The sequence below is a fragment of the Talpa europaea genome (assembly GCF_964194135.1).
Source record: "Talpa europaea genome assembly, chromosome: 10".
Lineage (NCBI taxonomy): Eukaryota > Metazoa > Chordata > Mammalia > Eulipotyphla > Talpidae > Talpa > Talpa europaea.
The window spans coordinates 37,327,530-37,344,399 of record NC_140077.1 but is presented as its reverse complement, the minus strand read 5'-3'; the positions used below and the strand labels follow the sequence as shown (position 1 = coordinate 37,344,399).

Below are 16,870 nucleotides of genomic sequence, written 5' to 3'. Positions count from 1 at the left end.
GTGAGGGTCAGCCATGGGGCTGTTCTCTCTGTCAGGGAAAGAAGTAAACACAGGAGCAAACAGTATAAAGAGGAAATGGGCTGCGTCAGGGATGGAAATCAGAGGCTTAGAGAGAAGTCGTGACTAACATTTAATCAAAGAGGAGACGCCAAAGTAGGACCAGGTTCCTCAGCTGCCTCCAAGACCACTCACCAATCACCTGCAAGGCCAACAGGAAGGCGGAGAGACTGGCCCCTGGCCCTCCTGACACACACACACATACACACAGCACTGTCAGGGGTCATCATGTGTGATGAACACACACACCCCACACCCCTCAATCCCCGAGGTGTATATGTGATTCAGGCCATGGGCTCCAATTTTGGTTCAGCGAAGTGGAAACAGCCAGTGGCCCACCCACCTCTCCAGGCTTGCAGACACTGCCTATAGAGAGAGCATTTCAACATGAGGTAAGAGCAAGGGGAAGGGGCCCCCGTGAGCTAAAGGGAAGGACCTGGGGGATGGTGATGGCATCAGGACAGCCACCTCTGCCTGCTGGGTCTGGACGGGGGGTGGGCACCATCACTACCTCTTGTCAAAGGTCCCACTGTGACTCGCGAAGGCCAGGCGCTTCCGCAGCTCGTTCCTCTCCCGGGTCATCAGCCGCAGCTGAATGGAGAGGTTCTCCAACTTCTGGTTCACTTGCTGGTCCGTGAGGAGGGGTGGGGAAGGCACCTTTCCTGGAGGAGGAAAAGAATAAAGTGAGCTGCAATTTCTACAGCCCTCACTCACCAGCCAGTCACTGTTCTGGGCTCTTGGCTTGTGCTAGTGACTTACAACAGCCCTACCAGGGGGTCCTGTTAGCATCCCCCTTTCACAGATGGCATCACTGAGTCAGGAGAGCTTGGCTCCAGCATCCAAGCGCTCATCCAACCTCTACCCCAGTCCTGGCGCAGAACCCTAAGAAACCCCCTCTACCCAACCTGGCTCTGACACGTCCGGGATGGAAGTGTTTGGGCCTTAATCCTCACATCCTTGCCTGGTCTGGAAATAGTAGTTACCATCCACCCTGGGCATGGGGAGGCCAACCTGATCCCTGAGCAGAACTGCCGAAAAGATGCAGCCTGAGGAAAAAGACACAGCTGGAACCCAGAGAAAGTCTTGAGGACTGGAGGCAGTGGCTCCAAAGCTAGGGTCATGGGCTGTGTCCTGCTCTTCCCTCATCAACGCTGGGCATGCTCAGGAGCAGTTTTCAGGCAGTTTTCCAATTGCCTGAAGGACCTCCCTATCCAGCCCAGGTGTGCAGGCTTGGAGGAGACTCAGGAGAGCCACCCATGGCCAAGGTGTGCATGACATAATGTAGGTTAGTTGAGGGCCTCACGCTGCCCAGGCCACACCAGGCCCACAACACCTGCACCGGGACTAAAATGTCTTGAAAGAAATCCCATGTCTTACACTGTTCCAGAGCAGCACCTCTGACAAAATCCAAATCTGTTTCTAAGAAAATAACTCCTTCAAATGTCCTGGAAATTGGTGAATCCATGACGCTTCTATAATTAACTCGGAATATATTAGTAACACCAAAAGGTCACATTATATCTCTAGCCTTCAGAGATCCTCAGTGGGATCACAGGAAATCCCTCAGTTGTTACTTTATGGATATGATTTGGGAGGCTGCCTTACCCCAGAGGCACAGTATTTATCTTCCTATGAAGGCCCAGAATGCACCAATGCCAAGACTAAACTTTGACCAACTGAGCCTTACTGGCTGGCTACTCGTGCAAAACAAGGGTTCCCAAAACAAAAGTTAGACACTCGGGGTTGCCTTGTTTCTCCCTGTTGTGCCAGGGACACTGGAGAGGGTGACAAGCTAGACAGACCTCAGTCTGAGATCAAGTCTTAAGTTAAGCAAAGTTGGCACTTCACCCACCTGAATCTAGTACCCTCTGAAAAATGGGTGACTTCAAAACCACCACCACCATAACAACTGAGATTCCTGTGCTCCAGGCCAGACCTCAGGGTTAGATGTTCTGTGAGGCAGGGACCAGGACCAGCACTGCCATTCCCGCCAGCACCCCTTCTCCCCACAGAGCTCTACTTCACAGCCTGAGAAGCCTTTCCTCAACTTACCCCCACAGACCCTAGATCCTCACTCCTGCCCCCAGGAGCCCTAGTAAACAGGTTGATTACAGCTCTGTGTGGACTGTGTAACTTCTTCCTCTTCTGGCAAATGAAACTGCTTCATGAGTTTTAGCCCAGGCCAGTTCTACACTGTCATCTGGTTTGTAGTAACTTACCCAGCTCTCTGACAACTGGGCTTCCTCTGGACACATGCCCAAAGCCCCTTCCAGAGATACCTACTATTGCCCCTCTAACCCACTCCTGAGGGAACAAACCCAAGATAGTGGCATGAAAAGCCTCAATAAGCACCCAGAGAAGGGGGATTTCAATGTTTATAAGGTACGACCAGCCCACAGCAGTGAGTACAGATGTCCCAGGCATCAATTAATCTCACAACTATCCCAGAAAAGTAGGAAAATTATCACCCCCAATTTATAGAAGAGGAAACTGAGGCACTGCAAGGTTAGGTCATCAACTCAGACTCACACAAACAGCCACTCACACAATGGTGTCCTGGGATGAGAGCCAGGCCTGGATTTGCAGCTTAGGCTCCCCAGTGTGCTCTGCAGCCGCAAAGGCGACCACCACAAGAATCCCCAGTGCACCTCTGAGGTTTCCATGTGCTTTCCATACATTATCTCATTCCAGCCAATCAAGGAAGATACTGTTGTTATTGACAATTCAAAGGTTAGGAAACAAACTCTTAACAAGGTTCAGTACCTCGTCCAGGTCACAGTCAGTAAATGTCAACACTGAGATTTTCTTCCTCTGCCTGTCCCAGAGCACAAGGTCCTAAAAAAGTTCAACTTTTTGATCTTAGGGCCTCTTTACACACTTAAAAATGACTGAAGATTCCAAAGACCCTTTATTTATATGGGTAATCTCTTCTAAAGCTATCTACCAGAACAGCCAACAACCACCTCCAGCAGATGATCAACAGCTGTCAATCCACCTTTCTGGTATTTGTTCTTTCTTTATTCTCTCCCAACCTCCAGCCCACTCCTGCTGTGAATTACCCATTAAGCAATGAGTCATTCTTCTTGAAAACTTTTATATTGTTGTGTTCTATATATGTTCCATAACCTAATTCTTGATTGATGGAGCATTATGTGTCGCTTCCGATTATTTCCCTCTATTAACAATGGTGTCATGAAACAATTTCTTTCTATCTATACAATTGTTTCTGTAGGTTAAATTCCCAGTAGAATAATTCCTACTGAATGAATTCATAAAATATCGAGAGAACTGTTAAATTAACCTGCAAAAAGTTGAACCAGTTTACACTAGCTAAATTTTGCCTATCTTGTTTATCATGTGAGTTATTTTTTTCATTTGCATATTTAAGTTTAAAGTTTGAACATCTTATCCATTAATTAGCCATTTTCTGTTTGTATGCAATTTTCCTTTGCCCATTTTTCTATCCAATTGTTTATGTTTTATTTATTTAATATATGAGGAGTTTCCTTGTACCAGGCACGGTCCTAGTTCTAAGAATGTAGCAACAAACAGGATACACCTTCATGAACCTTCACATCATTCTAGTTTTTAAAATGTTAAATTAGGGCCTTCCTGATGGCGCTAGGAGTTAAGATACAACCTATGAAGCTCTCCGCAGCTATTGCAGCATGAGTTCGATCCCCAGCCAGGGAAGACCCACATGGCGCAGCAGAACTCTCCTGACTCGCCCGCTGCTCCCCTTAGCAGTGTACTTCAGTCAATCTGCCTGTTCTGCTCCCCACTGTCTCTGGTGAATCCTCTCACTCCTGTACCTCTGGCCTAGATCCCTATTCTTGTATGCATAAATAAATAAATCTTTCCAAAAAAAGTTAAATTAAAATTTAATTATTTAATAGATAAGGTCCCAGAGAGTTCTCTTGCTCTTCTGCCATATAAACATTCAGTGCTCAGATACCACCTGTGAGATAGGAAGAAAGCCCTCACTAAACACTCCATCTCTCTTGAGTGAGAGCCTCCCAGTCTCAGAACCATGAGAAAGAAGTCTTTTTCCCTAAGCCACCCCATCAGTGGTATTGTTGAAGTAGCCCAGACAGACTGAGATAGTTGGATAGACAGTAAGATGGGGCTCAGGCTGCACTGGGACCCCCGTGAGCATGAGCATGTGCTCCAAGAGGGGAGATGGTCCCACTCGTCTGATGAGCAGAGGAAACAGGCCCCTAACAGTAAAGGCCCATAGGAGGGAGCCTGAGCAGGCCCCAGGAGCCAGGTCCCTGCCTTGCCTGCTTGGTGACTACCCCACATGCCCTATCAACCGGGGGCTGTACATTCCAGGAATCGTCACCAGGACAGAAGAAGCACTCCAGTTCCTTCTCCTGCCAATGAATCAGGAGGCCTCTCTTTAAATAAATTTCTCCTGTTACTTCAATTTACATGAAATTTAAGCCCCATTTTATAAAAGCTGCCCAGAACTGTCTCCTCTCCTTCTGTGAACGTCCCCAGTTACCCAGGGTGAGAAATAAAAAGCAACTGAGAAATTAAATCAGGATGACTGGGGAGGAGAAAGTATCAATTGCCTGTAAGGAGCAGCATACCCAGAGCAGATCCACAGGGCCTACCCATGGGGCAGGTTACTTAGTAACAGGCTGTAAGGAGTGGGGGACAGCCTCAAGGAAACCACATGGCTTAGCCAATGAAAACTGCCTGGAGATGTTTCAGCACACACACACTGCAACCTTTAAGACTGTTGGTTAGCAACAGCATGGGGTTTGGGGAGCAAAGGCACAGTAAGCAGGGAGAGTCAAGCTGGAGCTGAAACAGGACAAACCACCTGAGGATCTAATGATAACCAGGGGAGCCAATCAGGCCCTCCAGTCAGGGGACACAGGACAGACTCCTAAACCAGTGTGACCGGTGTCCTATTTAAAAGGGTAAATTTGGATCACAATTGGAGAACACCATGTGAAGATAAAGGTAGAGACTAAGATGAAACATCCACAAGTCAAGGAATGCCAACGATGGCCAGCACAGCACCAGAAGGAAGAAGAAAGGCCTGGATATGTGCATACATAGAGCCTTCAGAGGGAGCACGGACTTGTTGACAACTCCATCTCAGCCTTCTGGCCTCCAAAACTCTGAAAGAACGTCTATTGTGTGAGGCACTCAGCCTGGTGTTTTGTACTGGCAGTCCAAACAAATTAACGGGGTCCTTCTAAGTGGTACCTGTCTTCCCCCATCACTGTCTGACCACATGTTATAATTACTTATTTACTGTCCCCCACTAGACCTTAGGATCCACAAGCACAGGGACATCTGCCTGTTCTCTGCTGTGTCCCAAGCACTGCCGGCACTCTGGGGCTGCTCTGTAAGCTTTAGCCAAGTTAACACAGCAAACTCCGCACCTGGGTAGTTCTGGAGTCTCAGGCTGGAGACCTCCTCTCTCTCTGGGAGTTAGATGGAAGAAAACAAAGTAATTGAGCCTGATGATCTCTGTGAGTCCTTCCAACTCAAAACCTCTCCATTCACAGTGGGTTCTATGAGCTGGCTACTAACTGGCCACTCATGGGCAACTGTGACCTATTTGCTATCTAGAAATCACAGCAGAGAATTCCTTGACTACCTATGGCGTATAACCCATATCACAAGGCAGGCTCAGGGATACCTAGGCCACTGTTTACCTGATTACGTGGCTATGTGCATGGTGGTCTCGGGATAACTCTACCTGTGATAACATCAAATACTTTGCTGACGCAAATGTCTCTTGACGTGTGGTCACGATGTCCCCTTCCCTGTCCCTCGTAAAATTTTGTCCTCCATTCCTATCCCCTCACCCTCCAGGCCTTATTTCTCATACCATTGTCGCATGATCAGCTTTTACTAGCCTGTATGCTTTCAATAAATGGCACAAGAACTTCTGCTCAAATAACAGAGTCTTGCCTTGCAAACCTGCTCTACGACTGCTGTGCCCCTCATCATGTTCCAGCTGCAAAGTGGCAACAAAGTTCCTGTCCCAACAATTCACCACTAGGTCAGATCAGGACATCAGAAACTGCACTAGGGGTGTCACATGGAGGTGATGGAGCATGTTGGATGGGTCCCAGTGCTTGGGCAGGCTAGGAGACTATTACAACCTTTCTGCAGGGCATCATCAGTCAAGTGCAAGCAGCTGGGCCTCACACTATGTGCTTCAAAGAAACACATCCATCTCAGCCTGCCTGGCTACTCCCATGCCCAAGGCAAAATAATGCCCAATGCGCTGCTCCTGCTCACAAAGCACAGTCCCAAAAGGAGCCAGTCTTATGGAGAGTGGTCACTATGACCCTGGTAAAGTAGGAGAACAACAGGCTCACTGAGAAGTCCTATGTCCCGACAAAGGAAAGCAATGGCAAAATGCGTGCTTGCCACCAGCATCCAGCTGCCTCCCAAGAGCAGGGCCAGATTTCTACCCTCCTCTGCTGAGAGGACATATCGGCGATGAGAAAAAACGTGAATGGATTCAACAGCAGATAATCTGACATCCCCTGAAGCCAGGGCTGCCCCAGCTCACACCCAAACCCCTAACCCACCTGGTATCCTCCTGGAAGGAGGGATTTCCAGGGAGAGTGTACTCACCCACACTGCTGAGGGAGCTGCTGCTTCCTGAGTCTGATGGCATGATGGACAAGCAGGAGCCTGGGGACAGAAGGACAGACCATTTGTTACTAACCCCAAAGGGTCTCTTGTCTATACCACAAACCACCATCAGGCCAACTGATCTTCAGTCACTGCCAGGCTGAAAACTAACACCGCACCTGACCAAGGAGCCCTAGACAGGGGAGCAAGATCAGCAGGCTCTAGTCTTTGGTGTTTCTGCCCCTCTTCCACCTCACCTTTCTGCAACCTCTTGCTCTGAGACTGACCTACACAGGGCAGAGGAGAACCTGGAGTCAATATGCTGGTGTGTTGTTGGAATATCTGGGGAAAGACTCAGCATCGGAGCAACATCAGAGCAACCCCTTAAAATGGGGTCTGGGGATTTCCCTTAGATTTTTATCAAGATGGTTCTGGCTTCCATGCAGGTAATAACATTACATAAGTTAAACATCTTGAACTATTTCTCCTTTTTGCCTGATTGTTCTGCTCTTAGGTTCTAAATGTATTCAAGGTCAGTCCCTAATAATTTAGTCAGTGACTGCCCCCTTATTAAAAGTTACTCATAAAATTATGAGCAATTACAGTCACTGAAGTTGGAGAGCAGCACCTGCTTTTTTTTTTGGGGGGGGCAACACTTAACATTAACTCCTGGTTGTAGAAACAACCACCATGGTTTGGTCTGAATACAAATATCCTCAAAAGTCAGGATATCACCTGTCTTGCATCAGAAAAAACTCTCAAGTTGGGCCTCCTTGGTGGCACAAGGGGTTAAGACGCAGCCTGTGAAGCTGTCTGCAGCCTCTGCAGCAGCTCAATCCCAGGCTGGTAGGGGAGCAACCCACATGGCGCAACAGACCTCTCCTGACTCCACTGCTCCCCTCAGCAGTGTACTTCGGTTGATCTGCCTGCTCTGTTCCCCACTCTGTCTCTGGTGAATCCTCCCACCCACCCCCCCCCACACACACACACACTTCTGGCCTGTACCTCAGCTCTTGCATGCATAAAATAAAAACAAATTAAAAAAAAAAACACCTCTCACATCAATAAATCTAGTTTCTGAACCCAGTGGATGAGCAAGTTGCTTCAGTTTTTTTGAACTCTGTTTCCTCGTGTGTAAAAGGAAGGGGTTGGACCGGATGGTTTGTAAGATAATTTTCCCATCCCATGTCAATGATTAGTGAAAACAGAAGGGCTGCTTTGTTTATCAAGATGAGAGGCAACACAAAATTGAAAGGGAAGGCAAACAGACTCAGAGGCTTCATTGGGCAATAAGAAGTACAACGTGCAGAAGTGATGGGGCAAATAAAACAGGATAATGGGAAGAAAGCAATGCTTTATTCTTGAAACCATAAGAACGACTACAATGGAGAGGTGTGTGTTGTGGGCAGAGCAGGTAAGACAGGGGTGGGATTTTTGGAGTAAGTCCCTGAACAAGTCCCTTAAGGGTTTAGTGTCAGAAAACTGCAATGGGGGAAAGAGATCTTGGGTTCCAAGACAGAAATGTAGGGGCCAAATGTAAAGAAAATACATATTTTTCTTTATTGAGGTAACACTGGTTGACAACACTATGATTTAGGAGAACAGGTTCCCACCTCCTCAGATGAATATCACCACAAAATACTCACACCCACCTCAACTCTTTTTTTTTTTAAGATTTATTTTATTTATTTATGCATACAAGAGCTGGGGTACAGAGGTGTGGGGGAGGATTCACCAGAGAAAGAACAGGGAGAAGAACAGGCAGATCTACTGAAATACACTGCTGAGGGGAGCAGCGGGCGGGACAGGAGAGGTCTGCTGCACCATGTGGGTCACCTCCCTGGCTGGGGATTGAACTGATAGCTTCATAGTGCTTGAGCCACCAGGGAGCCCCCCCCCCACCTCAACTCTCAACTAGCCTATCTGCATACCCTCAAAAGGAAAGGAAAAGAGATGAACAGATGGGGGTAAAGAGCAGAGAAAGGGAGGAGAGGATATAAACACATGGGAAGGGGAGGAAACATCACCAGGGGACAGGCAAGCCCCCTATGGAAGGGGAAGACTTGCAGGAAGGAGATGAAGGCTTCACATGGACAGAGAAACAGCCTCAGCGTAACAGCATACAGGTGAGCTGGCAGAAAAGGTGATGATATGGAGAGACACAAGAAAACAAGAGAAAAGGGACATTGGTGACGTCAAGAACTAGGACAGGAATGACTAGTGCCTCAACACCATGTTTTCTGAAATCCAGAAAAAGTTGGCAGGTGTGTTGTGTGTACTGAAGAGGATGACTAGGGGAGGGGGCAGTGTTTGTCTTCAAATAGGACTGTCAGGAGGGATTCAATCTGTTGGATATGGCTTCCGGCAGCAGAACTGGGAACAGTGGGTAGTTGCTGGAGATGCAGGTCAGGAGGGTCTACCAAACAGCATAGCCCAGATCTGAAACATCCCCAGGGGGAATGTGGGGGGAGTTTACAACACATTTCATGGGATGCCCTTTGCATACCTGGCAGGGATATCACAGGGGGGATCTGCACATCATTTGAAGGACGAGGGAACCAGAAAACCCCATTCAGCCTGAAATTCCCTGACCCTCTTAAAAAATAAATAAGCAAACTTCAAAGAGATGCCTCCTGGATTTCAAGTTCAACCCATACTATTTGTTCTGTGATCCACTGACCACCTCTTCATTTTTGTCTCAACAATGAGCATCACAAACTCTTCCAATCATGTCTCCTCCCACATCATCAACATTTAGTGTTGCTTAAAGATCTGTGAAATAGGGCCTCCCTGGTGGCGCAGGCGGTTGAGCACCGCACTGTGAAGCTCTCCACAGCCTCTGCAGCGTGGGTTCGATCCCAGCCGGCCGGTGAGAATCCCACAGGGTGCGGCAGACCTCTCCTGCCTTGCCCACTGCTCCCTTCAGCCATGTATTTCGTCGGTCTGCCTGTTCTGTTCCCTGCTCTGTCTCTGGTGAATCCTCTCAACCTCCCATGCATCTGGCCCATACCCAGGTTCTTGTATAAATAAATAAATCTTTAAAAAAAAACAAGATCTCTGAAATAAAGTTATAAGTAACCGCTGATCTGATCTCAACTAAGACCAAGACAGCAGCCTAACATCAAAGTCACTGCCATTTCTTTAATTTTCTTTTCTTTGTAGGACAAGGAAGACTAGTCGGCTGGTACGTTGGTGGACTGTTTTGAAAAGACACCTACTCAGAAAAGCAGGCACAAATAAACTCTCCCACTCACACCTCCAGCGTCTCTTGAGCTCAACCCAGTCCTGCTTGCAACACCTCGGCTGCTCTAATCAACACTCCCCGCAAAGCTCACTTCTTTCCCAGTATTGGCATCATCAGTGCGCAACTGCCAGTAAGATGCCCCTCCCCTTCAAATTGTCTCTCTTCTCCCCCACGGCGAATTTCCACTGTTAATTAAACTTGGCAGACACCCTTCTCTCTCTCCACCCATCTCCCTCCACAGCTGGGGAAGCCACTGGCCAACCAAACACATTTGTTCCTCTTCCCGGTCCCCAAAGTCCTGATGAAAGCTGACTCGGGCAGCACGGCATCTCCTTCTGCACCTCTGGGCATCACTGCTCCCCAAGCCAGCTGGCAGGGCTCCTGGGAGCTGGTGGTGGGGGCCGGCAGGGAGTGATTCAGGTTAGACAGAGCCCAGTTTCTACAATGTTCCCAGAGCCTCACACGTCATTCAGAGGGAAAAAAGGCCCAAAGTAGATGTCTTCTTGGTCATCCTTTGCCTCTGTGGCTATTGTAGTCTTAAAAAGTCTGTGTGGGCAAGACCATCGGGAAAAGGCAAAAGACATTACTCTCCACTAAAGTGTCTTTTCAAACAAAGCCTGTGGCTTCTGAGGGGCGGTGGCAGTCACCACCACCTCTGGAGTTTCACAGCCCAATCTGGAGTCCAAAAGGAGGCCCCCTCTCTGGCCTTCACCTGGTCCAGTCAAGGTTGCTGAGATTCCCCCAGGAGCAGGCCTGAAGGCACCTACACCAGCCCTAAACATAAGGCACAGCCCTCCACCTCCCAGAGTAGCCCAGACCGGGAGGGCTGTCCAGTTTGCCAGGCTCCCCAACAGACATTGATTCCCCCCCCACCTCCCCCCAACACACACACACAGCAGCAGGGCACTGCCAGCTCAGAACATTCCCCATAAACTCAGGCAAACCTGTACAGAGGGTCTGAGAGGACCCAAGAAAGTCAAAAAACTGGGAACAGAGTAAGAAAAGGAAAGCATGGACTGGGTTTTCGTGGATATGTGGATGGGAGAGTGAGATGGGAAAGGAAAATCGCTCTGGTCAAAGTGCAGCGTCTAAGTGGGTAGAATGGGCCTGGGACTCTGCATTCTATCAGGGCCCCAGGGTCTCCAGGTGGAATGTATGTAGGGCACCAAAGCTGACCAGAGCCAGCAGGTAGGATGCAAATGAAGGTATGACAGAAGCCCTGGGAGAGCAGCAAATTCTCTGGGACCAGCTGGGCAACAAGCATTGTTTGCCTCCTTCCCAAGAGCCCAGCCAGCCTCTGCTAATTGTGTTTACTCTGTGACTCAGCCCCACTGGGTCACAGAGACCACTTCAAAAGAACTTCCAGTACAATCACCCTAGCGATAACTTAACGGAACACCCTGGCGCTCCCAGGCCCTCTCCTGCCCCCTCCAGCACACTGTGGGGCCCCAGACAGACAGGAGTATGTTCCCTAACACACCCTCCATTCACCTGGGGCTGGAAAGGCCACAGTGACTCACGCTTCCTCCCATGACACCTGCACCATGTGAAGGGACTTGTTCCTGTCTTGAGCCAGCACGCAGAGTCCTCCCTGTGCTCTCAAAGGACCAGAAGAAGCTGGCCTGCCATACTGACCTGGATCATCGTGAAGACATGCACCCCCTCAAAGTAAGGGTAAAGGCAAAAGTAAACTGCTCTTCCCTGAGGGCTCTATTCCGGAGGGAGGCACATCAGGTCTGCCCCAGTCTGTGCCCACCCCCCATTCACACCTGAGTTGCCACAGCTGAAACACAGGTGACCAAGGGCCAATCACTCTCATACTTTCACTTGTCCCTCAGGTTCCCAAAACGTGCATGGGCCCTGGGAGGTCCTGGGCCAGCTTTGGTAGAACAAGGCAGGAGCTTTGAAGGTGCACCAGCCATGATGCTCTGCAGAAGCTCTTCACCTCTGAGTCTGGGGCTCCATCTGCAGATGGTGGCAGTGGCAACGACAACTCTAACACCAGCACCGGCCTGTCCAGGTCCAACTCCAACTCTGTTATTTAGCAGCTATGTGCCTTTAAGAAGTCACTCGGCCTTCCCCTGTCTCCATGGGTTTATCTGTTCAATGGGATAATGGGAGTCCTTATTTCACAGAGGGTCAACTCAGTTAATAAGAGCTTGAAACAACTGGCTGGCGAGTGCTCTGTTAGCTCTGCTATCACGTTAAAACCAGACCTTCCAATCAATTGTCAATCCTGTGATTATCTAAATTAAAAGCTGAACTGGAATAAAGAGCTGAAACAGTCCACAATGACAAACTGCTCGACTGTGAGGCATTCACTATAATAATAATAATAGCTGCTAATTGGTGCTGAGTACTGTTAAGTGCGGGATGTGCTCAGCACTCTGCATACACTGTCCCAGTTAATTTCCACATCAACCTCGAGGTTGTCATTAGGCCCATTTTACAGAGGAGGAAACTATGGGTTAGAAAAAGTCAGTCATGGTAGAAAAATTAATTCAGGTCATGGTAGAGTCTCACTCGGGGAACACACTCGATACAAACCCAGGCAGTCTAATCCAAAGCCTGCAGCTCCTGTTCCCTAAAATACAATGCTGCTGCCTGCCTCTAAAGATACAAGAGCAGTCAAGGGAGATTTCACAGAGGAAGAGGCCTGGTGTGGGGCCTGGAGGATGGTGGACTCGGACAGGCACCCCAACAGCCAGATCAACCTAAAGGAAGCACAGGCAGAATCTGCCCCCTGTGAAAGTAAGTCCCAGAGCAAGGCCGGTCTGTTCAAGGCCTCCTAGCCTGGATCTCCTGACAGGTGGGTTTGCCCCCTCCCCTCCATCCTCATTCAAGAGGACATTCAACAGGCACTGTGAGCTGAGCTGGGCGTGGAGACTAGAAGTGAGAATTAAGAAAGGTAGAAGTGCCAAGGCCACCTGCTGCCCATCCCACACCCACACTGGATGCAGAGGTAGGTCCCAGAATGTGGGCACCTTCACTCAGGAGGCAACTGACTCCATGAGCCCAGAGATGAGGAAGGTGAGAGGGTAAAAGTGTGGTGCACTGGCCACCTTGCACAGAGCCCACCTCCCTGCTTTTTAAGACCTACATACAGGAGCTGATAGGGTGGGTTTCTTTGGCTGCTGAGCAACCCCCTCCCAGAACCAGGGTTCAATGCAGCCACATCCCTCCTCCTTTTCTCTACAGGGCCAAAGGCTATGGACATTGAGACCCAAACTTGGAGGCTGAGATGCCCCAATATTTCAGAGAGGTATGGAGAGACCATGGGTCTGGCATGGAGCAGTCTTGGAGCCTGGCCCATCAAAGGAGACTGGCACATCAAATAAGGAAGCCCTGCCTTCATGTATCCTGCACAGCCACGTTAGATGGGAAAATCACCTCCTCCCTGATTTGCACAGGGAGGCTGGTAATAAGAGTCTTGTTGTTAACCTTAGATGAGGTGAAGATCCACTCCCTTCCCCAAATATCATGTTTGTTAAGTTAAAACTTCATTATGGGCCTCCCTGGTGGCACAAGGAGTTACAGATACAACCTATAAAGCTATTCCCAGCCACTGCAGCACAAGTTCGATCCTTGGCAAGGGAGCTACCCACATGGTGCAGCAGACTCTCCTGACTCGCCCACTTCTCCCCTCAACAGTGTATTTCAATCTGCCTGTTCTGTTCCCCACTCTGTCTCCAGTGAATCCTCTCACCCCCCCCCCACCCACCTCTGGCCCATACCCCAGTTCTTGTATGTATAAATAAATAAATCTTCCCCCAAAAAAAAAACTTCATTGTATTCTTTCCCCACTGAGATAAAGCCATAGAGCTGCAAAGTCTTAGAGCAAAAATGAATTGCTAAAATATAGTAACGAGGTTTGTTTTGGTCATCATAAGGACCGGCAATCCATCTTTCAAAGGTGAATGGGGTTCATTTCCCAGGTTACTAGAGCACTAACCTCACAAGCCTGCACATGAAATCTGCGTGGGGTTAGCATGACGAAAAAGCCTGCTGACTTCTACACTTACTACTTGCTGCCTTATCGCTGGACCTGGGACCATCTAAGGACCTGAACTACCCGATCCGAAGGAAACACTTTGCAAGTCAGCGCTGCCATCTGTGATGCCTTCCCCTCCCCCACTTCACAAAATGTCCCAAGGCAAAAATATGAAAAAAAGGAAAAACAATACATGCATGCCTAGAATTAATCAGTCAATAAAAATCCTTCTCTCACTCACTGCTGGTCTGGTCTGCCCTCCTGGCACCTAAGGAAAGAGGAAGACTGCTGGATTTCCAGAGATAAAAAGTCAGCAGTCAGAAAACTTGCTTCCCTTCATCACCTCCGCTGGCTGGAAAGATTCTGAAGGCTTTGGGAGAAGCACAAAGCTGTGCCTGATAAAAATCACCCCTCCTTGTTCTATCTCCCTCTATGGGATGACTGAGTTCCAAGAGGAGATCCAGTTTAGGGGTCTGTCCATCAACCCAGCGCCAGGTGGGAATACCTCTCAGTCTGACTTTCCATCGCCAAAAGCAAACCCTGCTCTGGGTGTCATCTCCTGGTAGGGCAGGGTAACAGTTCTGGATTTGGGGTGGGTGGGACGAACACGCTCAAGCAGTGAGTGTTCCTTTTGCCTGTCATCCTCCACGCCCCCGCCAAATAAAAATCAAGTGAGGTTAGCAAGTGTCCTCACTAAAACCAGAACACAGTCTTTCATCTACTCCAGTGTCACACCTATTATTTCATCAAGCCCAGCTTCAATTTGAGGGTATAACCAATCTTCTACTCCAAGACTGAGAAAACAGGCATAGGGACATTTTTCCCCAAATGCAGAGAGAAGAGCTACCCCACCCGTACCCCAGGCAAAACCTAGTCAGACAAAGTCTTCAACGTGCCCCAAGTCAACCCCAGGAAATGGGAGAGGAGATTAAAGAAGCAATTTAAAATGCCAAGGGGATGTGGGTTATCTTTCACACACAGGCAATCCTCAAGAGAGAAAGTTAATCTTCAATAATAAGAGAAAATATTTCACTATTTTGTAAAGTGAGACAAACCCAAAATCCACACCCACAACCACAAAGTATAGCAAATGAAACCAAAGTGCACCAGCCCCTGCAGATTCCAGTCTCCTCCCAGTCCTCACCCAGCGCCATCTGCAGGTAGCCCTGACAGCCAACACATGCGGGCTCCTCCCCGCATCACAAGCCCCCAAAGCCTGTTTGCCTGTGCTGGCAGCTCCCAGCCCAGCACTAGATGAACACTTAGCTGAAGCCTGAAGAGTGCTGGAGCCACATTTTCTAGTTATACTTCAGCTTACTCAGAGCTTAAGATGACCCCTATATCGCCCAGGCCTGACGTTCTGCAGATGTCCAGAGGAGGCACCGCTGAACTGGGCTACAGCACAAGCTGGAACAGTGATAGCGCCAGCCTCAGGGCCTCTCATCACTGCACAGCTGTGCCTACCAGAAATGACTGCTGTGAAGCTCTAAATTGTGTCGCCTCTGAAATTCATATGGGGGCCTCCCTGGTGGCGCAGGGGTTAAAGACAGCACCATCAAGCTATCGCCAGCCACTGCAGCACTAGTTCAATCCCCCACAGGTCAGGAGCAACCTACATGGTACAGCAGACCTCTCCTGTCTCAGCCATTGCTCCCCTCAGCAGTGTATTTCAGTAGATCCACCTGTTCTGCTCCCCACTTTGTCTCTGGTGAATCCTTTCACCCCCCGCCCCTCACCTTTGGCCTACACCCCAGTTCTTATATTCATAAATAAAAATAAATATTTTATAAAAAATAAAACGGGGGGCCTCCCTGGTGGCGCAAGGGGTTAAGACGCAACCTATGAGGCTATCCGCAGCCAGTACAGTATGAGTTCAATCCCTGGCCAGGGAGCAACCCACGTGGCACAGCAGACTTCTCCTGACTCACCTGCTACTCCCCTCAGCAGTGTTTTCAGTCAATCTGCCTGTTCTGTTCCCCACTCTGTCTCTGGCGAATCCTCTCACCCCCTCCCCCGCACCTCTGGCCTGTACCCCAGTTCTTGTATGCATAAATAAATAAAATCGTAAAAAATAAAATAAAATAGGGACTTGTCATCTGCCAAATAAAGGAAGCAGCTCTTAGTGTGAAGTCCCTGGGTACAAGTCAAAGCCCAAGAGGCAAGAGCCCCCGAGCCCACCTGCCTGCTCAGCAACCCTCCTCCTCAAGTTCCCCGTAGCTAGTCCAAGATGGCTGCATGTACTTGGGGGTAGGGAACATGTACATGCAGCTATAGTATGAGCCTCCAACACCGCCCCACTGAGATGATGACTGCCTGAGACCATTGTGCCTCCTTCCCCAGCATCAGGCCCCCAGCAGATACTTAAGGAAATCTGAGCTCCCTAGAAACCTTTTCCTTCATTTTTTTGCTTTTTAATGAGCATTTGTTTAATTAAAAAAAGCATTCTTAAAAAAGAAGTTTAGGGTTCTCTTCAGTGGCGCAGCGGGTTGAGCGCAGTGCTGTGAAGCTGTCTGCAGTTTGCAGTGCCGGTTCGATTCCCAGCCGGCCAGGGAGATTCCCTGTCGCGCCTGCTGCTCCCCTCAGCAGTTTATTTCAGTCGTCTCCCTGTTCTGCTCCCTGCTGTCTCTGGTGAATCTTCTCACCCTCCCATGCCTCTAGCCTGTACCCCAGCTCTTGTATAAAAATAAATCTTTAAAAAAAAAGAAGGTTACATGATTAAGGAATTCTGTTAGAAACTTCTGCCTGTGTGCAATAATCAAAAGGAATATATTTGGAAAGAATATTAAGAATAAAAAGAAAAGGGCCTCCCTGGTGGCGCAGGCAGTTGAGTGTAGCACTGTGAAGCTGTCCGCAGCCTCTGCAGTGCCAGCTGGATCCCCACCGGCCTCAGAGCAACCCACATAGTGAGCAGACCTTTCCTGTCTCGCCCGCTGCTCCCCTCAGCAGTGTATTCGTCAATCTGCCTGTTC

At 49.0% G+C, this 16,870-nt stretch overlaps 1 protein-coding gene across 3 annotated transcripts in view; it reads right to left on the bottom strand.

Annotated features, from left to right (window-relative positions):
* DLG5 (discs large MAGUK scaffold protein 5) overlaps positions 1-16,870 on the bottom strand; it is a gene marked incomplete at both ends in the record, with an annotated part of 107,185 nt that overhangs the window by 53,423 nt on the left and 36,892 nt on the right. For 2 of the 3 annotated variants that reach the window (XM_084246124.1, XM_084246125.1), the window contains 2 exons: positions 569-745; positions 6,663-6,726. In XM_084246124.1, the coding sequence (XP_084102250.1) occupies positions 569-745; positions 6,663-6,726 (241 nt within the window). The remainder of the gene's footprint in view (positions 1-568; positions 746-6,662; positions 6,727-16,870) is intronic. The other variant, XM_084246126.1, reaches the window with a different exon arrangement.